This window comes from Colletes gigas, unplaced genomic scaffold (genome assembly GCF_013123115.1).
Source record: "Colletes gigas isolate AHSC1104 unplaced genomic scaffold, ASM1312311v1 Colletes_gigas_Sc00050, whole genome shotgun sequence".
NCBI lineage: Eukaryota > Metazoa > Arthropoda > Insecta > Hymenoptera > Colletidae > Colletes > Colletes gigas.
In genome coordinates, this window is record NW_025106679.1 from 221,576 (window position 1) to 246,914 (window position 25,339).

The 25,339-nt window shown below is 33.2% G+C and overlaps 1 protein-coding gene across 2 annotated transcripts in view; it reads left to right on the forward strand.

Moving 5' to 3' along the window:
- LOC122403362 overlaps positions 1-25,339 on the forward strand; it is a 269,780-nt gene that overhangs the window by 179,514 nt on the left and 64,927 nt on the right. Inside the window, exons 2-3 of one of the 2 annotated variants that reach the window (XM_043406853.1) lie at positions 1,345-1,478; positions 17,546-17,688. In XM_043406853.1, coding sequence (XP_043262788.1) covers positions 1,399-1,478; positions 17,546-17,688 — 223 coding nt within the window. In that variant the 5' untranslated portion in view covers positions 1,345-1,398. The remainder of the gene's footprint in view (positions 1-1,344; positions 1,479-17,545; positions 17,689-25,339) is intronic. The other variant, XM_043406852.1, reaches the window with a different exon arrangement.

Sequence of the window (25,339 nt, forward strand, 5' to 3'; positions counted from 1 at the left end):
TTTAAACATTTTGATATTTTGTGCAATAAAGACTAGTTTTGTCCTCCATTGCTACGCTATGAATTTACCTATTTATTCTTTCGTCTTCGTTATGAAAGATGATATAATTTGGACAATATTTACATATTTAATATTTATCGTGTAACTCATTTTACTCTATTATTGCCCTGATTATATAAGAAAAATAAGTTGTTATACATATGAATAATAATTGTATAATGTTTCCATACACTACAGTAACCTTGCTATTAGATAATTGCAAAATTCATTAAGTTTTATTCAAAATACCAAATGAAAGTTTAAAAATGATGTATTTATGTCTCAATACAACATACATTTTTCAACCAATGGGTTAAGGAACCATAGAAGAAACAGAGTTTCAGAACGATTCATCTCATTATGAAAAATCACATTATCCGTTGAACATAGACTTATGTATTCTTACATTATCCTCCGAACGTAGACTTCTTTTATTCTCATATTGTCCGTCGAATGTAGGATTGTTGATCTACAATGTTTATCGAATACCTTACCTTCTCTGATATTTTTCTAGTTAAGAATTTGTTTTTATAATATATACTTGGTTATAATTATTTGTGTAATAAAACAAAATAAGTTAGCCACTAAATAATATACAGGGTGTTCGGCCACCCCTGGGAAAAATTTTAATGGGAGATTCTAAAGGCCTAAATAAGACGAAAATCAAGAATACCAATTTGTTGATAGAGACTTCGTTAAGAAGTTATTACGTTTAAAGTTCCGCCCGTATTGAATTTTTGTCTTGAAAATGCGCAAGAATTCGGGGGTATGTCTATTCACCAAAAATGATTGTAATTGACCCCCGCAACCGAAAATAATTTTTCCAAAATGATTTGAAATTTTTTTTTCGCCGAAAAATTTCTGACCTCGAGTTTTTTTCTCGAAAATGCTCAGGATTCCGGGGGTATGTGTATTCACCAAAAACGATTGTAATTGATCACCGCAACCAAAAATAATTTTTTCAGAATGATTTGAAATTTTTAAATAACTTTTTAATTAAGCCTCAGTTATTATTTTGCCTCGTCTTATTTTGGTCTTTAGAATCTCCCATTAAAATTTATCCCAGGGGTGGCCGAACACGCTGTATACCTAATAAATAAATATGGTCTGAAGTATATCGTGTTTGGACTCATTTTAATCAGAAGAATCTCACTAATTGTCAACAAAATTTTCATGTAAAATAAATTAGATATCAAAAAGTTGAACCATCGTTTTTATTCGAGCATCATTCTGTATTTGGTTGGCCTTTAATTTTTTGCGACAGCCTCGACTTTCGTTCTATCCGTCTGTTTTATTGCCTTTCAGCACAGATAAGAAGGTGCCGCAAAGTTCGATAAATCGTAAGCTTCCCTATCCAAGATGTCGACTTTCGTTTTCAAACTAAAGGGCAATGTGAGAAGAATTACTGTATTTGAATTTTTAACACACGAATTCTCAATGTAAGTGGCACCGAAATCTTAACAGTTGTGGTTTAACATGCGTACATCGTCGTTGCCTGATCGTAATATTCATGCGACACACTGTTGCATCATCCATAACCGATGATAGTGGTTTGATGCAATCCTGCGTCATTCATGATGAATAACAACAGTTCAACGCAACACCGCGTCATTCATTGCTAAGGCGATGACCAGAGAATAACATCACAAATAACAAAAACGAATTTTACATTTATTCGTAACTTAGTTTTTGTCTGGACGTTGGTTTAAAAACCCCGTTAATGGATTCTAATTTATGAGTGAATTTACGAATGATATATAAATGAAGGTTAATTTACAAGTGAATTTAAAATTTGTATTCATAGTTCCTAAATAAAATTTGCCCGACTGTGCTGCGCTAACTATAGTCACATAGTACCTATGTCAATCGACCTACCCTGTTTTGTCAAAAAATCTGTTTTCAGCAGCAAATATCTTTTGATTGAAATAAGTTTTTCTAATGATTTTTTACTATCTAAAAAAAAAAAAAACAAAATTTAATTCTGACTTATACTTTTCCTACAAAAAAATCAAAAACTTTTTCTCCTTCTTTGATTTGTATAATAGTGTTGTACAACGTTCAGTTTTGTGTGAATCAAGTAGACAGTAGTTCGCGCTGGTTCGTAAATTTCACGATGCGTACCGGTAATTTCGCAGTAACGCGAGTAAGACGAATTCGGGCGATTTCCCACTGCGCGAATTGCAATTGAAATTTGAAATTTTAATGCGAATGCCAGCGGGGCACACTTGAACCGCCTTTTCTTACTCGTGCAGCTGCTCTTAAAGTGGTTACGTAGATTCAACATGCGAAATAATGCATCACTATGATTCAGTAGCGGTGAATTGAAAGGCTGCAATATCTGAGTGTTGTGTGAGATTTACTATTACATTGCTTCTAACTAAAAGTTTTGCAATTTTATGATTTGTATACTATTACAAGTTTCATTTGCATCTTATAATTTCAAACACCTATGTACATAGTTATTACTGTTTAACGCGAGTATACAAGGTGTGAAAAAAACGTAAAAATAAAAAATTACGAGGTGGAAAAAGGGTCACTTAGCCCTGCCTTAGGGATAAAAGGGTATAGCCGAATAAGGGGGTCAAATGTACCCCCAAACCGAATGGAACGAGCCACGGGTCATTCGATAGCAAAAAAGAAATAACCCATGTGTGCAAATTTTTAACTTGAAATCTCGACCGTGGGGGTAGTAATGGGGTGAAAACGAAAATCATGTTTTTGAATAATTTCTCTTGACCTATTGAGTAAAAAAATGTAAAAAAATTCAGAGACATTTCGGGTACCGGGGCACATACTTTGGGAGATTTTCAGATTTTTTGATTGAAGAACCAGGTAGTGAAAAATAAAAAACAGCAAAAAATGCCGAAAAATGCCGATTACGTATTGAAGGAGGCCCGGAACTACTTTTATACTTTTACAGTAAACAGGTATTACTATTACTATTACTCTCAATTTTTTTCAGATTTTTCATTTTGGTGCGCCGCAGTGAAAAAAAATAAAAACCGAGTTTTTCCTCATTTTCTGCGTATTAGAGTAACTTACACGTTGAATTTTTATGCATCCTTCAATATATAAGTGTTTTGTAGACTGTTTAATGTTTCTACACTAAGCAGAATTACATAACAATTGAAACAAATAAAAAAAAACTAACCGTTGAGCGCAATATATCTTAGAAAATCAACGATATTTTCAATGGCGTCGATGGCGCAGCGTTAGAGTGTCCGACTGATGAACCGCTGCAAGTTTTTTTACCATAGGTTCGAATCTCTCTTCTGGACTTAGGATTTTTTTTTCTTCATTATTTTTTTTTTCAAATTCTAACTATTGTATAACAATGCTTTATATTTATTTATAAATGTTCTGAAAGCATTTTACAAATATTTTAACCTGAAATATGTATAAATATAGTTTTGGAGTGTTTTTTGCGTTTTTATTTTTTTTGTCAACCACGATTATTGTTTAACATCTCTTACACTGAAATTAATGTGAAATGTTAGTTTTCAAATCTCTTACCTTTGACTATTGTGAATGAATCGCCGCAGAAGATTGTATATTGGCTTACTATTACTTCTTCTCGCCCTTCGATCAAGCAGATCTTTCCTTCTTTTTCTCTTTCTTTGATAAATATGAATGTTTGCTACGGCTTCAGTATCTAACGTAGACATGTAAGGGCCATTCCACGCCAAATCTATTAACCCACTTTCTGCCAATGATACTTTTTTCTAATAAACCCATTTTTAAGTACCAGTTTGATCGTTTCATGCTTATTTTTGAATGAAGTATCATTGCTCGATGGAAACCACGGGGGAAAATGATTAATTGTCCTACCTGCGTTACGAAGGAAATAAAGGTTCGTTGGGTGAGGGCCCAGACCGTTCAGGTCAATGGGTGATTGTCGCGTTCGGGTTTCACAATGTATTTTTTAATTACTCAGGTCAAGCTACTGTATGCGATGGGATTTATACATAATTACTTGGCATGGTCCGTAGAGGTTGGTCCTACAAGTGTTTCCATTATCTTTAAAACCAGCAGTAAGGAAAGGATAATAACCCTTACATGTCTACGTTAGATACTAAAGCCGCAGCAAACATTCATATTTATCAAAGAAAGAGAAAAAGAAGGAAAGATCTGCTTGATCGAAGGGCGAGAAGAAGTAATAGTAAGCCAATATACAATCTTCTGCGGCGATTCATTCACAATAGTCAAAGGTAAGAGATTTGAAAACTAACATTTCACATTAATTTCAGTGTAAGAGATGTTAAACAATAATCGTGGTTGACAAAAAAAATAAAAACGCAAAAAACACTCCAAAACTATATTTATACATATTTCAGGTTAAAATATTTGTAAAATGCTTTCAGAACATTTATAAATAAATATAAAGCATTGTTATACAATAGTTAGAATTTGAAAAAAAAAATAATGAAGAAAAAAAAATATTAAGTCCAGAAGAGAGACTCGAACCTACGGTAAAAAAAACTTCCAGCGGTTCAGCAGTCGGACACTCTAACGCTGCGCCATCGACACTGTTGAAAATATCGTTGATTTTCTAAGGTATATTGCGCTCAACGGTTAGTTTTTTTTTATTTGTTTCAATTGTTATGTAATTCTGCTTAGTGTAGAAACATTAAACAGTCTACAAAACACTTATATATTGAAGGATGCATAAAAATTCAACGTGTAAGTTACTCTAATACGCAGAAAATGAGGAAAAACTCGGTTTTTATTTTTTTTCACTGCGGCGCACCAAAATGAAAAATCTGAAAAAAATTGAGAGTAATAGTAATAGTAATACCTGTTTACTGTAAAAGTATAAAAGTAGTTCCGGGCCTCCTTCAATACGTAATCGGCATTTTTCGGCATTTTTTGCTGTTTTTTATTTTTCACTACCTGGTTCTTCAATCAAAAAATCTGAAAATCTCCCAAAGTATGTGCCCCGGTACCCGAAATGTCTCTGAATTTTTTTACATTTTTTTACTCAATAGGTCAAGAGAAATTATTCAAAAACATGATTTTCGTTTTCACCCCATTACTACCCCCACGGTCGAGATTTCAAGTTATTTTTTTTTTGCTATCGAATGACCCGTGGCTCGTTCCATTCGGTTTGGGGGCACATTTGACCCCCTTATTCGGCTATACCCTTTAAAGGGCATGTTAAGGTCAATTTGAAATTTTCAAATGGGAATCCTTATTTTTAAAATTAGCGATGAATAGAACAGGAAATTCTACGTTCAACCACGCGGTTAAATAAATTTTCCAAATAAAATTTTATACGATAGCATTTTAAACAAAAATATTAATCAAAAAAGTAGTTCTAAAAGTTTGAAAAGATATCCCTTATTGCTTCCGGGAGTTAATTTTACCCCCAAATATGACCACATATTTGAACGTAGAAGTTTTCGTTCAATTTATTCCTGATTTCAGAAATAAGAGTTAATTTAAAAATTTCCAGTTGACATTGAAATGACCCCTATAAACCCATTTTTTAATTCTGCATCTCCTGTTTCTCAATTGTTTTTTGCACATTTAATCTTTCTGAGATATTGTGGAGTCCCGATATTTTGTCCTCACCTTGTACATATCCTTTTTTATCTTTGTATATTTTTATTTATATTTACAACTTTTTACGTTACTTATTCGTATTCTTATCTTCCATTTTTTGGAAAGTAGAACAAATATTTATTTGCAGAGACAGTTAAAATATATGTTCCATAATTTATTTGACTATTTCGGCTTAATATACATTTTGTGACTAGATTTTTCAAATTTTTTACGCAATTCGTCTCATTCAACTAATTAATAGTAAGTCATTATCGACCTTAAATACTCACATTTTCATATTTGATCATGTACGTTATGTTCTACAGGTAACCTTCCTATAATACGATAGATAGGTTCCTAGAAAATGCCGTGTTGTGTGAAACCGTGTTATATGAGACCCAGAGCCAGTACAAAAAGGGGAGTTACGTTCCGAAAATTTATTAAAAATAAATATTTTTTTTTAATTCTACATAAGCAACTTAATTTTTATAAAAAATATAAATGTACGTATAACACAAAACAAAAAATATTATTTTAATTTAACGCAACCTTAATTTAATAAATTACAATTTGTTTATATGTTTTCATTTAAAGCCACTATAGTTCATCATTCCTTCGCGGTAATTCACTTTTTAAATATGTTAAGCAAAAATCATGTTATCCAGTGCTGTAGAAGTACAATGTTGTACAAAGGTTTTCGCAATTTTCTTATCGTGTTAAAGCGAAACAGTGTTAGAAGATGCCGTGTTGTAGGAGGGTTCTCGCAATTTATGAATCGTGTTATAGCGGACCGTGTTATAAGAGGGCTACCTGTATTTGTACAATTTAATTACATACAATTTCTAGATAATGAAAATCAATTTTTGTACACTAAAAGTTTGCACAGTTATAATTGAAACGTTTATTTAAAATGAACTGTGCTTGTTCAGATTAAAGACGTTACAATATTTTTTTTACAATTCAGTGTTATATTTTTTTGCTCATAGAGTATTTTTTTGTAAATATATGAAAGTTCTCCGATTTTTAGGGTTGTAAAAGTTGATCTTCTTCTAATATAGAAACTGAAAATTGGATTGTGTATATTGTTATGTGTTATTAAGAATGGTTCAACGAGCGATTGAAAAAGAAAAAATTGGAGAGAGAAGGGAGGCTAAAAGATTGACATGGGTTGATACGCAAATCATGAATTAGTATTTTTGTGTAAACATGTTAAAGATTACAATATACTATACAAAGTGATCTGCAATGATTGATACAGCCAAGAGGTGATTCTACGTGCAAATAATAATTGAAAGTGTATACAAAATTTATTTGAATGGTACTTTGTTTTCGGGAAAATTAATTTTTTAATTGCTTGAGGTACACATCCGTTTTACTAAAACTAGATTCAATGATCTTTGGGTGTAGATGTATACTACATTTATATTTATACAATGTTATACATTTAGGAGTCTTGTTTTGACAGCCGATGCGATACGACGTGTTTACTTCTAGCTCAAACCGTTGACGTTTGCCATAAATACGTAGTGTTAGTGAGTGCTGTTTGATAACAGTGATGGTACCATGATACCACTACATTAAACCTCGACTCGTGTATACGGAGACTGTACCTATTGCCATGTTGCAGGACGAGAACCAACACAGTGACAAAACTTTTTAAATTAGGAACACCGCCCAAATCGACACAAACCAATATATTTCAATAGAAAATAACAATAATGCCCAAAAAACCAATATAACCATACCTAGAAGATCAAGCAATAATACTGTAAGCAGTTGGGAACATAATAGGATCCAAAGCCATAAAATACTTCTCAAGGATTTTCAACGGAAGAATCTGCATGTATCTGGACAGAAAGAAACAGTCAGAAGTCTCACATCGAAACACAAAACTATATTAATTATCCCAAACCCAGCAATCGAGAACATTAAAAAAAAAAAACAATATTAAAGTACATTAAAAAATAACCCCTCTAAAAGCAGCAATTACAGATCCAGACCTGTCACACATACTAAGTTTTAAAAGACAGATTTACGTAGATCCGGACGATGCAAAAAACATATCTAACTCCTTTTAAATCACAATAGATAACAAACTATACAAAATATTTGCTACTACAGAAAAACAGACGTGTTTTAGCTGTAATCAGGAGGGACACATTGCCAAACAATGCTCTAATAACGCAAATCCAAACGAAACTAGTTTACAGGCCACTTTAAATTCACTTCAAACTCCACCCCATATCAACGACCATCCCAAAGAAATAGAAATAAATAACTCAAATTCAATAGAATGCCCAATACCAGGAACACAAGAGGTCTCAAACACAACCGAACTTAGAAAAATAGAAATAGTAGACTCGAATGTACACAAAATAGGAATCAAAAAACCATTATCCACGACATAAGAAGAAAGCAGTACGAAACCAGTTAAATTAAGCGATTTAAATTTCTCAAGACTCCAGATTTAAAGCTAACGAAAAAACTCCATAAACCCCCTGAACAAATCATCAAGAAATCAAAACGGCCCTCACCCTCCGCCTTCACCCTCAACAAAATTGATGATATGCCCGAACCAGCCAAAACGTATATAGAGAACCAAGAACACAACCATATACTAACCTACCTCCAAATTAGAAATTTTCTAGAAAATGCAATCGTAGCACCAAACCCAATACAAATATCAAAAGAATATACGACCAATACTCTAGCCTTGGTACAAATGCTATAAAAAATTCGCCCTCTACTCAAAGAGCGAAGCATAAAAAACAGGATAAGCCGACTGCAAAGTAAGTTAACTCAAGACCCATAAAGAAAACAAAACACAAACTGGTCATCGGAAATAGAAAGTGATTCGTCTTAATATAAATGAAACATATAATACAGTGGAACATGAACGGATTTTACACACACTACGAACAATTACAGCTTTTACTAAAACTGCACAACCCAACTATCCTCTATCTGCAGGAAACAAATTTTAAAAAACATCATCACAGAGAGCTTAAAGGATTCACTACATTCAATAGGACCAGGGACTACATAGACCACGCAAGTGGGTGAGTACTCATCGCAGTGCCCGAAGAATTTAGTATCGCCGAAATCCCACTTGACACAAACCTGGAAGCTATTGCAGTTGCTGTATCTCTTCCAAGTAAGATTAACATATGTCATATATACATATCAAATAATAAAATCTTAAGCTTGGCTGGCTTAAAAATACTCATAAGTCAACTTCCAACATCATCTTAATGGGTGATTTTAACAACCATCACTATCTTTGGGGTTCGTACAAAGTAGACAGTCGTGGGAAAATGATTGAAAAGCTAATAGACAACCCAAAAATCACACTGCTAAACTCAGGCAGCCCATTTCACTGTAAGCACTGATAAATTAAGTGCAATCGAACTAACGATCTGTAGTGATAAACTGGCCCAGCGCTTAGAATGGGAGTCCCTACAAAACCATCCCTCCTCACCAATACAAGAAAATCACTCTCTTCCCCCAAAATGGAAGTTCAAAAAAATAAACTGGCATAAGCACAAAACAACAATAACCAACAGTGTCCAAGAAACCCCCTAAACCGAGAAATCAATTCAAATAACATCAATCAAGAAGTAGACTTACTGGAAACAATTATCAAAACAGCAGCACAGGTATCCTCTGAGCCAATAAAGTAAATAAGTACCAAGAAAAGAAATACACCTTGGTGGAACGAAGACTGCCAGATGGCCATAAAAGACAACCATAAAACTTTTAACAAAGCGAAAAACAACTCACGACAGAAAACTTGGTCAACTATAAAAAAATTTCGTGCAAAACACAAAATAATAAAAGAAAGCAAAAGACAATCCTGGAAAGTATACATGTCATCCATAATAAACACAACCCCAACAAACACCATATGGAATAAAATCAAAAACATCAATGGAAGAGCTTTTAATACAGAGACACACTTCTTTAACATAGGAAATGACACCTATATCACCAATCCAATGAATATTACCGACCTTCTCGCAGAGACATTCCAAAGGAATTCAAACAATGAAAGACACACACCCATGACTGACAATACAAGTCCAACAAACTGCAGCGACCATGCAAACAACCTCAATACATATAATACCCACCCTACATTCACACAACGGCAAGGATGAGCTGTGGCGGCCATTGTATCGCCACTACATCCTTGCCGTTGTGTGAATGGAATGCGTGCAAGGGTAACTTTTAAGCTTTCTATTTTTCCATTTTCCCAGGATCTCGTGCGAGCCTGGTCATCCTGTTAAACACTTGGCAACCAGAGCCGTACGAGGCGTCTATTTTTTTTCAAGGTCTCGCCTGGGCCTCGGATCGTTTCGAACTGGGCTCGGCGAGCCTCTTCACTTTTATTACTTTCTTCCGCTTGCACTAAACTTTCTCTCCGCTAAATATTTTCCAGTTTCGTTTTTCCATCTTTCTGTCCTGTCTCTTTTTCTCTCCCTTTTTTGTTAGAATAAAGTCAGATATACAGGGTAGGTCGATTTGTCCTCGCTTTCGAGATTATGAAAGGAAAATGGTGTGATTCACAGATACATCGTTTTTTAAGACAATCATTTATTCGCAACTATGTTTTACAGTTATTTACAGTACATAAAATAATTGAAAGATATTGCCGAAAATGGTCACCTCTAGATCGTATGCACGCAGCTAAGCGTGCTTCCATAGACTGCATCCATTGCATCCGCTGAACTCCTGAAGAGTTTGAAAGATTGCAGTTACAGGCAAAACCTGTATCTTCTTTTGATTTAAATACACCTTCGACTTAATGGAACTCCATAGAAAAAAATCTAGAGAGGTTGTATCAGGAGACCGAGGGTGCCACCCAACAGCTCCATATCTTCCAATCCATTTACCACGAAAAGTCTCATTGAGAAATGTTGTTACGTTTCTGGCATTATGAAGAGGTGCAGCGTCATGTTGTATCCACATGTGTCGTTGTGTTTCAAGTGAGACATTCTCTAAGTATTGGGGTAGGTAATTTTGAATATTGTACATAGTCACCAAAAAATATACACCGATGCATCCAAAACAGACCAGTGGGTTGGATTTGCCATCGTCTGCGACATCGTGACCAAAAAACACCATCTTCCAAAAGCCATATCAATCTTTGTAGCAGAAGCTTACGCAGTTCTTGAAGCCCTTCAACAATAATCACCAAAAACCACAACTCCATTATTTGTATAGATTCCATGAGCGTAAACAACGGAATGGGAAATATCAACAGCAGGACCAAACACGAAATCATAACAAACATTCAGCATCTATACTCAGACTTATACATAGACCTTACCAACAACGGCAAACGTATAACGATTATCTGAGTCCCATTCCGCCAGGGAATCAAGGACAACGAGAAAGCTGACATTGCAGCCAAAGAAGCAACATTGCTCTCATCAGATGGAACCCCAAGACAAATGCCATACCAAAACCTTGCTGTTGCAATAAATCACGTCACAAAACAAGAATGGAACACATTATGGATCTCGTCTAAAAAAACAAAAACGCACGACATAACACAAGATTTTTATCAACCATTACCCGCCAATAATCTGAACAGGAAACACCGAACAATCATGACAAAGCTACGAACAAGACACTGTAAAGTCACACACGAGTCCCTAATGAAAAAAACCTAACCCAGACCAACCAGTAACCTATGCAATAAAATCATAACAATCAACCATCTACTATATGAATATAGAAGATACAACGTCGAAAGACAAAAATACAAGATAACATCACCTATAGCTTTGATGTCACAGAAACATATAGAAAATACCCTGAAATATCTAAAAGAAACCATCTATCACAAAATATATCCACACCAAAAGAAGAGAACCCAGCAACAAATCGTCGCTAATGATCTGAAGGTCGATGCAATGTAAAACATGAATAATAAAAAACAAGAAGAGAAAAAGTTATGCATTGTTTTACCCCGTATTTTATTTTTAATAATTTCAAATAGCTACGGGTTCAAACCAGTATTCAACACTGATAGGCTGTGGTTGTTTATTATTTTTCTTATTAGAGGATGGTGCATTTTACTATTTGATTTTTCCATAAAATTGAATATTTTTTTATCTTTTAGTAAAAGATTAATTTTTGCAATTTGTTCAAACAACTAAAAATAAATGTTTGTGAACGTAAATTTAAAGACTTAAGAAACCTATAGAACTTTTATTTTAACTTTTTCTTGTATGTATCTTTTACCATTTAAAAGTTGAGTATTTAGTAAAAAAAAGTTAAACCTTAATTTTTTCGAGGGATAGTTTCACTTCCTTAAAATTTTGTCTAGCACCAATAAAGAGAACAAAATGGTTTCATGTTAGTATTGAATAATTTCAGATAGAGGTTAAGTTTAAAAATTTTTACAATCTCCCGAATTCGATAAACTCCATTGTAAATATATGTATAGGAGAATTATTTTTGTAGATCTTCTTGCTTCTTAAACGTTAGTTGTTTTTTCTTAATTTAGGTATGTAAACAATTCCTTTTTAAAAAAAGAGGCTAAAGAAAAAATCGCAATGTCAAGCAGCCTTATATGTATACATAGATTTTCTAAATAGATGGATAAAAAATAATAGGGATTTCAGCAAATGGAATAGAAAGAGTTAGATACTGAAATCAATTTTCCCAGAAGCGGTAACACTATACAAAACAATAGAAAATTTTGACAACGTAAAAATCTGCAACTGAGCTATTTTCATGTCAAACTATCTAATAAAAACGGTAGATAGTATTCTAGGAGGGAACTAGTAGTACAAAAATCTTTAAATATTTGAGATAGTCAGGAAATGTAGAAACCTATCTATAAAAAAAAGATAGGCCTAGTTTGGATATCTAGCTATGTAAAGACTGATAACGAATTAGAAAAAATAGGACAGGAAAAAATGAACAAAATACCTTCAAACGTTCTGAAATTCTGTGTATTTTAACCTGTTTGCAGATGCTATAAAAGAATTACTAAGAGCCGATATTAAAAATATTAATATATGTGTCTTGTAATCAATATAGAACGGAAGAATAGTAATTATAAAACCGATATAATATTGATCCTTCAGAACCAGAACCGAAACCGATACAAGGCGGAATCATTCGTTGCCATAACTTCCTTTTCTCATAATTATTTTAGTCAGGTATTAGAATGAAGTTTCAAGAATAACTTATTAAACAATTTTATTTTTGAAAATTAAACAAATGTGAGACTATTTTACCTTCAAATTGTATATGCGCATTCTAGCATCAGATCCATTAATCATAATATTTCTGGATCTCATTTGGTTTAATGTCCGCGTTACGTTGATTTGGATTTCAGAAATTGATTGAAAATGCGTTCCTTTCATAGCACTTTTTATTTGAGGAAGTACAAACAATTCCTACGACGACAAATTAAATGAATACGAGGTTTTTCAACGTTGTGATTGATTTTTAAGTTACAAATTTTTCACCAGAATGACTGTATAGTCGAGTCGTGAAAGAATACCCCGAATGCTTAACATGTTTAACGGATTCATGCACCCCTCAAAACTGTTTTGTCCAATCAAAAATGTTTGTCAACGACTCACCACTTTTTATCAAAAAATTTCATGAAAATTTTTTGCTTTAAATTATATTCCATTTTTTACGTAATAGAGTACTCAATACTCCATACGTACCAATCTTTGTATGTAGATAGAGTAAACACTAAGCTAAACAGTGGCTGAATATAATTACGGTAGAACCTCGTTTAGCTGGCTCTCCATTATTCGTGGTCTCGGTTATCCAGCTATTTACTGACAACAACCGTTTGTACAAGCGATCGGACAAATGGATCTAATGTTTTCCTTCAGTTTCTATAAGATTTCTGTCTCAGTTATTTATTCACCGCTTCAAAAGCCAGTTGTATGTATCGCAATTACATATTAAATAAATATTCAAAGTATAAATGTGAGTTGTAAAAGAAAAAGAGCCAATAATAGATTCGAGCGATTCAATAAAATCGATTGTTTCTGATCTTGGAGTTTGGAGTAGGTATCTACTGCTCAAAAATAAAAGAAAAAGCAAACACCAATAAAAGATTATTCAATTAAAGTAATTAGTCATGAAATAAGTCCAAGAATGACTACGAAAAAAACTGCTAAGAAGAACACGGAAAAAGCATTCTTTTGGTTCTCACGTTAAAGAGATTTAGGCTTACTTATTAGCGACCCTTGTTTACAAGTTAAAACTTTGAAGTTGTATAATGCAATGAACCACGGTGATAAAGAGATTTAAGAGCTGAACAAGTTTATAATGAAGATGAGACAGGACTTTATCTACTATAGAATCCTGCTTTCAGAAACATTAGTTTCGAGAATAAAAAGGAATGCTCCAAGCAATAAAAAGAGTAAAGATCGCGTAACCATCTTGGTGTGTGCAAATGCATCAAGAAGCCATAAACTACTTTATTCATTATTGGAAAATCAAAAAATCCTAGGGTACTAAAGCACCTGAATAGAAATGCTCTGCCATGTAAATATACCAACAGTACACTGCTTGGATGACTACGAATGCTTTGCGCCAGAGATAATGAAATTTTTGAAAGATAAAGGACTTCCTTCAAAGGCTATTTCGTTGGTATTTACTGTTTCATCTTTTTTTGCAGTCAAATAATAATTTTGTAGTTGCTTTGAAATTTCTTAACATTAAAGACGTTATTTACACGATTGACAATGCATAGAACAAGATTCAAAAACAAACTATCGTATCGTCACGATCTGAGCCTTGGGAGTTTGGAGTTATCGATTCAGTACAACAAGTTGATAGCAACAACAAGGGCGAAATCTTGCAATTGATTTAGAATCTGGAAGGATGGTCTGATACAAACGTAGAGACGACTGATGCAGATATAATCACCACTTCTCAAAGTGCATCCGATGATTAAGGTGTTAACAATGAAAGGTTTGACCATAATAAGGGTGCTTCAATTCTAAATCGTGCTCTTCAGTATTTGGAGCAACAAAAAAATGTAACGACAGAAGATTTGACGATTACAAAGAAATAACATGACAAAGCAGTTATAAATGTAAAACTAATGAAATGAAAAGAGTTTAGACAGATAACGATAATATAAAGTAACAATATACACATATAGTATAAGGTAAAAAATAATGAAGAATGTGTAATTATTGTATGTATTGTAACAGAAAATAGATATTCTACGAATAAAATGTTTAATTGTACATATACAGAAAATATGTTTTTAGCTATTTTCCCCCAGATCTCGATTTATCTGGACTCTGTATCCCTCAAAACAAAAACAAACTTATTCTTGAAACTTTATAGTCATACCTGGTACATCGAACGTTTCTGAAAATAAGAATAGATTCTTATATCAATGATGATTAAATCTGTGGTTAAATCCTTTGTCATGATAGGAGCCATAGGTATATCGTTTATCAAAACTACTCGAGAGCTTCATTCTATTTTGAAACAGTATTTTATGTATGCAATACATTTATGCGGCTAAATTACTGTACTACATATTATTATTATGCTTCATTAGAATCCTACAAATTTCTAATCTTGTAAAAGAGGCTATCTATAAAACAATATCTTTCTCAAAAAATATTAATTATAAATTAATTTCTTTAGTAATTTCTAAAGTTTTCGATTACTTATTGATAGAAGATTTATAGATTTCTAGTTGAGAATATATTAACTCTTTAAAATTTAGTTCATATTCGATAATTACACTCTGCATTCCTTTAGGTGTTGATTAATAAATTTATAGAGAGCATTTAAATTGAATAATTATACAGAAGTTAAAATAAGGGTCTAAAAGAGTTACATGGGGTTTATGAGTCGCGATTTGGTCATCGTTGTTGTATATCAAAATTTTCAAACTAACGTGTTAACGTCAACACGTCGATTAGGGAAGAACGACATGGTTGCATTTTAATTCGTTTGCAGCTTACTCTAGTTTTGCAGTAATGGTGATTTAACGACAATTTTGAGTTTTGTAAACGTTAACCGTGATATAATATATACTCTTTCATAATTTCCTCAAGATCTCCACTTAACAAAATTGAAATTGTAATTAAAAATGTTAATGTAATACCACTCAACGGCCGTCGAGAAAGAGTGAAGGAAGTAAAAGAAAAAGAGTCATGATCGCTCCAGTAAGCAACAATAAGATAATTGTATCGCTGACGGAGAAAGACGTTCTGGTTCCGTTGTTGGGATTCTCTTTTTATTACCCACATTACTGGTAATAATGGAATTGTCGCATTACGGAGATACTAGATTCTTACATAACGCGTGTCAAATTATTACCTCATACTTCTTCGAAAGCTTTTAAACCTGATCATTATCTCTAAAAAAAATATTATTTAACGATTAAAGGTAATTTTAAATTTACAAAAAGCGTAAGAAAACAGTTGAAATATTATTTTGAGAACAAGCAACATCGATCGTTTCAAACGTTATTAAAAACTTTCTTTAGTCTCTTGTCAGGATTTTCTCTTAATTACAAATAAGAAAATAAATGTACTTTCTATATCTTATTAAATTTATACTTCAATACATTTGATTTGTACAACCTCGTTTAAACTTATCAGTTAAAAAACGTTTCAGAAAGAAAAAGCTCTCAGAGGTACTTTAATGTACAAAGACAACTTTATTGGAATAACATTTTACGCGACAGAAAATTAGAATTGCATTTATTTTATGGATATACGTATTATAAAATAATATATGAAAGTATGGTAAATATTAGTAATAACAACTGTAACTCATTTATTAATGTTTAGAAAAGTGTTTCAAATATTTCTAATTATTTTGTAATTTTCATCGACACTATTGCAGTAACATTTATGTTATACATTTATTTTACTTTAACATACTATTTAATTTGTTTTCATTGATGCATTATTGTATATTACAGTCTGTAAAAAGTATATTTTTCTCGAAATATTTTTCTCGAATTTTCCACTCGAGTAAAATATACTGAAGTATCAATCAGCAGTCTGCTCTTTGAAAATGTTATATTATACAAGGTGTTCGGCCACCTCTGGGAAAAATTTGAATGGGAGATTCCAGAGGCCAAAATGAGACGAAAATCAAGAATACCAATTTTTTAATTGAAGCTTCGTTAAAAAGATATTAATGTTTAAAGTTCCGCCTGTAGATCGGCAATCTTAGAACAGCTGTGTACGCGCGATAGTGGTTCTCACTCAGCATGAGAAGCTCTATTTACTGACTCATCGACAGCCTTACAGTTTTCTGGGTGAGAACCACTATCGCGCGTACGCAGCTGTTCGCAGATTACCGTTCTACAGGCGGAACTTGAAACGTTAATAACTTTTCAACGAAGCCTCGATCAACAAATTGGTATTCTTGATTTTCGTCTTATTTTGGCCTTTAGAATCTCCCATTAAAATTTTCCCCAGAGGTGGCCGAACACCCTGTATATTTGTTGAATCGTGGAATATACAATAATAGATTCATTTCATTAGTGACATTGGCGGCTTAGGCTTTTGATATTAGCAACATACCCGCTGGTTTTAAATAATACAGAGAGTCGAGAATACATAGATGTTGTTAAATTAACGTTTCTCGCTTGTGTGATCCCGATTTGTCCCGCCCGAATAGTTGAGAGGTTCTTGGCCGCATGGTTCGTTACTGCAATTAGCAGTGGTCGAAACTAAACAAGTCGGTTTGCACGTTCACGAGATATATTTTTCCCGTAGACACGACGGAACAGCTCGAAACGTTCCCACGCCGCGTTGAACAATGTGTATCCTCGTTCCAGCTCCGGATTTCGTTGAAAACGAATTCGCTGGAATATGGCCTCCGTTACCTTAAAATCTCTGAAATTCCGTCGTTGCCAGGGCTCTGGTGCGCTTCCAGATCCTAATTATCATTATACTTTCATGTTCGTAACATCGATTTTTTCTTGTTCTTGTAGATACATCGAAGATAGCATGAAGTGCATGCAGACGTATACGATCGATTGCTTGAAGGAAAAGGAAAGGGAAAGCTTTTATCAATACTTCGCCGGTGTTAACCAGGCGACTATGGAACTCTGTCACGATGGCCCTTACCAAGACGGTAAGTTGCACCAACGGTGTTAAATATCCGAGATCGAATTTCTTTTGGGTTTGGTATAAGTTTACACGTGATGTGCCGATTACAAGTGAAGAACCACTCTTACCAAGGGATCAATAAACAGCAAATAAGTTTATGATCGTTGTAGGGTTTTATGTGGATCGACAATAAAATTGAAGACGAATTACTCTTAGATTTACTATACACGACGCACGTTAGTCACTTGTTGAAATTTACAAAGATGTTCGGCCACCCCTGGAAAAAATTTTAATAAGAGATTCTGGAGGTCAAAATAAGACGAAAATCAAGAATGCCAATTTGTTGATCGAGACTTCGTTAAAAAGTTATTAACGTTTAGAGTTCCGCCTGTAGAACGGCATCTGCGTACAGCTGCGTGCATGCGATAGTGGTTCTCACTCAGCATGAGAAACTCGACTTACTGACTCATCGGCAGCCTTACAGTTTTTTGAGTGAGAACCACTATCGCGTGTACGCAGCTGTTGGCAGATTGCCGTTCTACAGGCGGAACTTTTTAACGAAGTCTCAATCAACAAATTGATATTCTTGATTTTCGTCTTATTTTGACCTCCAGAATCTCCCATTAAAATTTTTCGCCAAGGGTGGCCGAACACCCTGTATACAAGGATAAAAAAAACGTGTGGCTCATCGTTCAGTAAAATATTCCTATGCTACAATAGATAACACGGTAATTATTTGAAATCATGGTCGCCTCGCCGATTTGGATGATATTTAAATATATTGTGGATATCAATATGTATTCTAAACAACTTTCCCTTATACATGTTAACGCCGTTTGGCTTTAATTTTCGAGATATATGCAAAAAATTGTTGCTACTCCATAAAATTGAATTCTAATACCACCAACATTAATTTGAGTGTGAAGGGGAATAGGGCTGGGTTTGGTGGTGAAGAAAGATTTGGAGGGCGAAGTCCCTCGAATTGTAGCTCAGAGCTTGTTCAAGGGCCGTGATTGATTTGATGATTAGACTCACAGTTTTATTAAAGGCGAAAGTTTAACTTATATGTATACATATATGTATAAACATGCCTTTTGTATATTCCTTATAATTTCACAAAGTTAGAATAAAAACAAATGGATTTTATAATTTGTGTTTGATTAGATAACATCCTCGTATTTGTTATTCAGTAATGTCAATATGGTAATGGCATATCCAAAACTTTACTATTTTATGAATGAAAACATTTTTTTATCAGTGAACGTTATTAAATGTTTAATGTGCCATCAAGTTCGTAACCAGCGACTTCGACAGCCCTAATATACTAATTTTCCTACAAATAATATTACGCTTTCATATTTTGTCCGAGTTTTGGACGTTTTTACACATTTTTTGTTGGTGGGAAATTTACCAATATGTTTCTAAGGATTTTTTTATTAAAATAAGATCAAACACGATATAATTTGTACATATTTGCGTATTTAATTAGTCACAATAAACAATTAATATTAATAGGTAAATATTATCCAAATCATATCGTGTTTAGTCTTATTTTAATCAGAAAAATCTCAGAAACACATTGGTAATAGTTTCATTAAGAATAAAATAAAAGTAAAGAAGCTTCATCTATGCATTATGTATTATGCAGAGTAAAATCAATATATTTTTGTTATTAGTTAATCAATTTTGTTATAATGTAATATAAATAAATTTTATACATGCGTTCATTTGTAATAAAAAGTTTATTGCAAAATTTTACATGCATCCCTTGATATAAATATATTTTTTCTATAAGCAATAAGGGTACGAATACTAATAGGACTGACTGTACATATTGTATATTGTCTCATCGATATTTGAGCCCGGATCAAATTACACTACCCGTCCGTTTGACGTTGAGCTTTGTGAAGTGCCAAAATCCACTCTTGTCAGTACTGGGGACGACTATCGTTCACTTATCGTTCTACTACTAATAAAAGTAGTGTTTCATAGTCGAAATAAAGCGAATTACAAAGAATCGTGAAGCGGGCTTTAATGAAGTTTATTTTAAAAGTTAGCTTGGCAGTCGGTGCGTTGAATTGTATCAGTAACAGTTTTCTTATTCAATTCTTTCCTTTTTGTATTACTTAGAAACATTATACCTATCAGATTTTCTGTTAGAATGACTAATGCATTTATCATAGTAAGAGAAATTATCGTCGATGTATCTGTAATTTCGAGAGTGCCGAATACATTATCGAGTAATGGGCAATGGATTCAACCCACGCAGACTATGCACAGTCTGTAGATTTATCGACGAAATTCGCATGATATAATCATTCAGACTGCAACTTATAGAATATTTGAACCTGACAGTGAAATCGTAACATTTTATCGTAGCCTAATTTATTCGTTGTCAATTCTGCTGGAATTTGTTGCACTTTATGAAATTTCGTATTTTCGTTCCAGCACGTTTCCCGATTTTCTCGTTTTAATTTCACCGTGAGTGCTTCACACCCTGGAGAACTGAATAATGCATTCTTGTGCGTGACGTTCATTTATTTGCTCAATTACACGCAGATTCAGACGAATCCTACAATATTTACGAGAATATTCGTGTATTCAAGACTAATTTCTGCATTCATCTTCGTCAGGTTAATTCAAAAGATTGCGTTCTAGAATAATATCGAATCATTAAACCACAAATTGTTGTTCTACATACTGTAAATATGCGTGAAAAGTATTTGAAAATAAAACTTTATAAGAAGTTTATGTTTGAATTTATGTGTGTTTGTATTCTTTTGTTTTCATTTCATTTTTTAATGAATACTGATATTGATTTCAATGAACACTGAATCATTCTCATTAGATCAGTTACGCGTTGTAACAGCTCGCCGTCGCCTCTCATTCTTAGGCGAGGTTTATGGTAGGGCAAAAATTCTTTGACCGCGTGTACGGTCAACCTTCAGATCTACCAGCACACATCCCTACCATGAGTCTCCCTAACTGCAAATCGACAGAAAGTTTACCTGCTCGTTGTCCAAAAGCGGCAACTTTTTCCAACGTTTTAGCGACACGCACCCCCTTCCAAGAGCATCGTTGTAAGGGTGCTTGGAAGGGAGGAGACGGCGCGCAGTTGGCCAGATCAAAAATTTTAGTGACATTTTAATTATTTTTACTATGTCTAATTATTTTAGTATTTATGTTTATTTAATTGGTCTCTGCAATGTTTTAAATGTAATTGTCTCACACAAATGTAGCAAAATAAACCAGAAATGTATTCCTTATATGATATACAATATTATTTTCATAGACAATTTATAGTGAAAAACATTTAGTTTTTGGATTATTTAAAAATATGTAATTCAATATTATTCCAGATAATATTATTAAACACTAACAAAATGTCTATTATACAGGATGTTTGGTCAATCCTGGAAAAAATTTTAATGGGAGATTCTAGAGGCCAAAATAAGACGAAAATCAAGAATATCAATTTTTTGACTGAGGCTTCTTTAAAAAGTTATTAAAAAATTTCAAATCATTCTGAAAAAATTATTTTTGGTTCGGTGATTAATTACAATCGTTTTTGGTGAATACACATACTCCCGGAATCCTGCGCATTTTCGAGAAAAAAATTCAGGTAGGAGGCTCGATTAAAAAGTTATTAACGTTTAAAGTTTCGCTCGTGCTGAATTTTTTTCTAGAATATCGGTAGGATTTCGGGGGTAGGTCCATTCATCACAAATTATTGTAATTGATCCCCGCAACAGAAAATAATTTTTCCAGAACGATTTGAAATTTTTTAATTTTGTCGAAAAATTTCACATGTTCTCGAATTTTTTTCTTGAAAGTGAGTAAGATTTCGAGGGTATGTCTAATAACCAAAACTGATTGTAATTGTCCCCTGCAATGGAAAATAATTTTTCCAGAATGATTTGAAACTTTTCAATTTCACGGAAAAATTTGGGCACTTTATTTACTCCCTTTTCGATTATTCTTAACAATTTGTTTTTCCTTTTTTAATAAATTTGTTTAACGCTCTACAGAAAAGTTGTCTAATACTTTTTTGTAGGTACCCATGGGCTCTGCTTCAGAAAAAAATTTCAGTGAGATATCTTTGAAATTGTAGGAGTTCCGGCTGTTTGAAAATTGGACCAATTTTAGGGGGGTTTTCTAACTTTACGGGGTCAAGGAACAACTTTTACAATATTGTTAAAATTTCTACATATTTTCCACTAAAATACGCGTTGTTTGCATGTTGAAAAATTAAAATCCTCCAATCCGTTCAGAAGTTATGACATTTTAAAGATTCGCATCAGAGAAGCAGTATTTCTGGCCTCACATTAGATTTTCGGTAAAGAATTTTTTTCTCGAAAGTGCGTAGGATTTCGGTGTATGTCCATTCCCCAAAAATGCTTGTAATTGACCCCTGTAACTAAATATAATTTTTTTAGTATGATTTGACATTTTTTAACTTCGTCTAAAAATTTCAGTACCTACTCGATGTTTTTTCCTGAAAGTGGGTAGGATTTCAGGGGTATGTGTATTCATCAAAAATGACTGTGATTGAGCCCCGCAATCAAAAATAATTTTTTCAGAATGATTTGAAATTTTGAAATTTTATTTTTTAATAACTTTTTAATGAAGCCTCAGCCAAGAAATTGATATTCTTGATTTTCGTCTTATTTTGGCCTCTAGAATCTCCCATTAAAATTTTTCCCAGGGTTTTTGAAGTTATGGGCTGAGTTCTGCTGTCCTTATTTGTGTAATTGCATAGCTTTAGGATCTAATAATTTGCTTCTCCTATTGTATGATTTTAATCTTATTTTGATATGATTGGATCAGATGTTAATAATAATCTGTGAAAGATGTTTTCATTTGTTGCTGTTCTTGAAATTTTCCTGCTCTTGTAATTCCAAAACTTTTTAAAATCTTTATACTTTGTTTCCTGGGCTTCTTCCGACAATTGTCCAACTTTGAACATTAATAATTTAAAAAGGTGGACGAAGATGGTTATGATTTTTATGTATTATCTAAAAGAAAGCATCCTGAAAACATTGGAATATTCCTTGTCAATTGTAAAAATATTGACAATTTTCTGTAGTACATTCAACGTTACGTTCCTAGTACATTAAATACAATTTATATTCAGGGTGTTCGGCCACCTCTAGCAAAAATTTTAATGAGCGATAGTAGAGGCCAAAATAAGACGAAAATCAGGAATACTAATTTGTTGATGGAAGCTTCGTTAAAAAGTTATTAACAATTAAATTCAAAAATTTCAAATCGTTCTGGAAAAATTATTTTCGGTTGCGGGGGTCAACTACAATCATTTTTGGTGAGTACACATACCTCCGAAATCCTATCTACTTTTGAGAAAAAAAATCGAGTAGGTGCTGAAATTTTTCGGCGAAAAAAAATTTTTCAAATCGTTCTAAAAAAATTATTTTCGGTTGCGGGGATCAATTACAATCATTTTTTATCATTACACATACCTCCGAAATTGTACGCACTTTCGAGAAAAAAATTCCTTACTGAAAATCCAATTAGGTGCCTAAATTTTTCAACGGAGAAAAAAAATTGCAAATCGTTGTGGAAAAATTATTTTCGGTTGCGGGGGGTCAATTACAATCAGTTTTTGTCATTAGACATACCCACGAAATCCTGCCCACTTTCGAGAAAAAAAATAGAGAAGGTGTGAAATTATTCGAGAAAATTAAAAAATTGCAAATCGTTGTGGAAAAATTATTTTCGGTTGTAGGGTTCAATTACAGTCATTTTTGGTGAATAGACATACCCCCGAAATCTTGCGCATTTTCGAGAAAAAAATTCAGTAAGGGCGGCACTTTAAACGTTAATAACTTTTTAACGAAGCTTCCATCAACAGATTGGTATTCTTGATTTTCGTCTTATTTTGGCCTCTACTATCGCTCATTAAAATTTTTGCTAGAGGTGGCCGAACACCCTGTATGTATGACAAGTCATACTTCAACATTCATAGCACAAGGCTCAATACATTCAATAAATACAAACACACAACAATGAAGACACTTCGGCAGTCAAGTGCGAAACATTTCATTCATTAACCCATTTCCAACTATCCGGATGGTACTAATTTACTCTTCGGAAAGCGGGCATCTGCGAGCCATTCCAATTTTACCGATTCGCGAACGTCGACGCAACAAGATCTGTAACAGTACTTGGATTCGAGGATGCTCTGAGACTCATTAAACTATAATAAATTCATTAGTTGTGTTTTAAACGAATCATTAAACAATATCTTCATAGCAATTCAAAAAGAATAGCGTCAGGTGTAACAAGACAAAACTTAATCGTAAATCTCACTTGCGTCGATAAAGTAGAGCAGATAATCGATCGCCACCTGTTGGATTACTTTTAGATCAGTCTGTAATGTAATGTAACACGTGACGTACCACTAATTGTTCTTCTCATTACTTGTTACAAATAAAACGTATATAATTAAAATAATACATTGTGCAGTAAAAACCTCAACAAGTAGTATAGAGTACAGATTTATCTTTAAAATTATCAATGTGTTATCAATTTGTTGATGTTTTTTGTGTATTGTAAAATCGTATTCGTGTACGTTAACAACAAATATTAGCCAATCTTTCGTTTTAATGAACATTTTACAGAACAGTGTTTAATTCTAATTTGATATGATCTGGAAATTTAAAAAAACTGCATTTTCAAATGCATTATGATATTAAACTTCCATTTTTGAAACTGCTCTAAGTAATCTTTGATTTATCGCGTGCCTGCTGTGCTACCACTTTCTACAAGTACATTACAAAATTACTTTTTTATTAGGCCACGAAATCATAGAACGAAGTGTTGATGTGCTAATAATTGCGTCCCCTGAGACAATATTCGTTAAAACAAATTGACGACTAAAAGAATGAAAAATAGTTGTAATGTTATTCAATAAAAGAATTAGAATAAGAGAGTTAACTATATTTGGAAAATTAATTTCCAAATCAAGTTTTAATTTTAAAGCAACGATATCTTGAATATGGAACGGAGTGCAAGTGGAGAAACAGGCGTAATTGTTGTCGGCACAATACGTCGAGAGTTACTGAACCGATCCATTACAAATTTCGTATGCATGTCAAGAGTATGTATGTAATAGTATAGATGTAATGTTTGTTCATTACATCTATCACAATCAGGACACTACCTTTAAATCTTTCATTTTCGAAGCACTCTTAAAGTAACGATGATCATGACGATATAAGGATCCTTGTTTAAAATGCTGTCATATTTAAAAATTATTGGGTTGGCAACTAAGTAATTGCATATTTTAAATAAGTAGGAAAATTTAAAATTTTTACTTAAAAATATGATTTTATTCAATTAGCTATTGTCCGTTTTTGTCGATGACCTTTTGTCATCTTTCAGGCAGTGTCATAATTCCATGTTCATAAAACTTCTGATTTTTATCAGCAAAAAACTGAATTAAATGTGATTTTACATCATCAGTGTCATAAATTTTACCATTTAAGGAGTTCTGCAAGGAACGAAATAAATGGTAATCTGAAGGCGTAAGGTCAGGGCTATATATGGTGGATGTGACAACACATCCCAACCTAGTTCCAATAATGTTTGGCGAGTGACCAAAGATGTGCGGGGCTTTGCATTATCATGCTGGAAAACAACACACCCTTACGATTTGT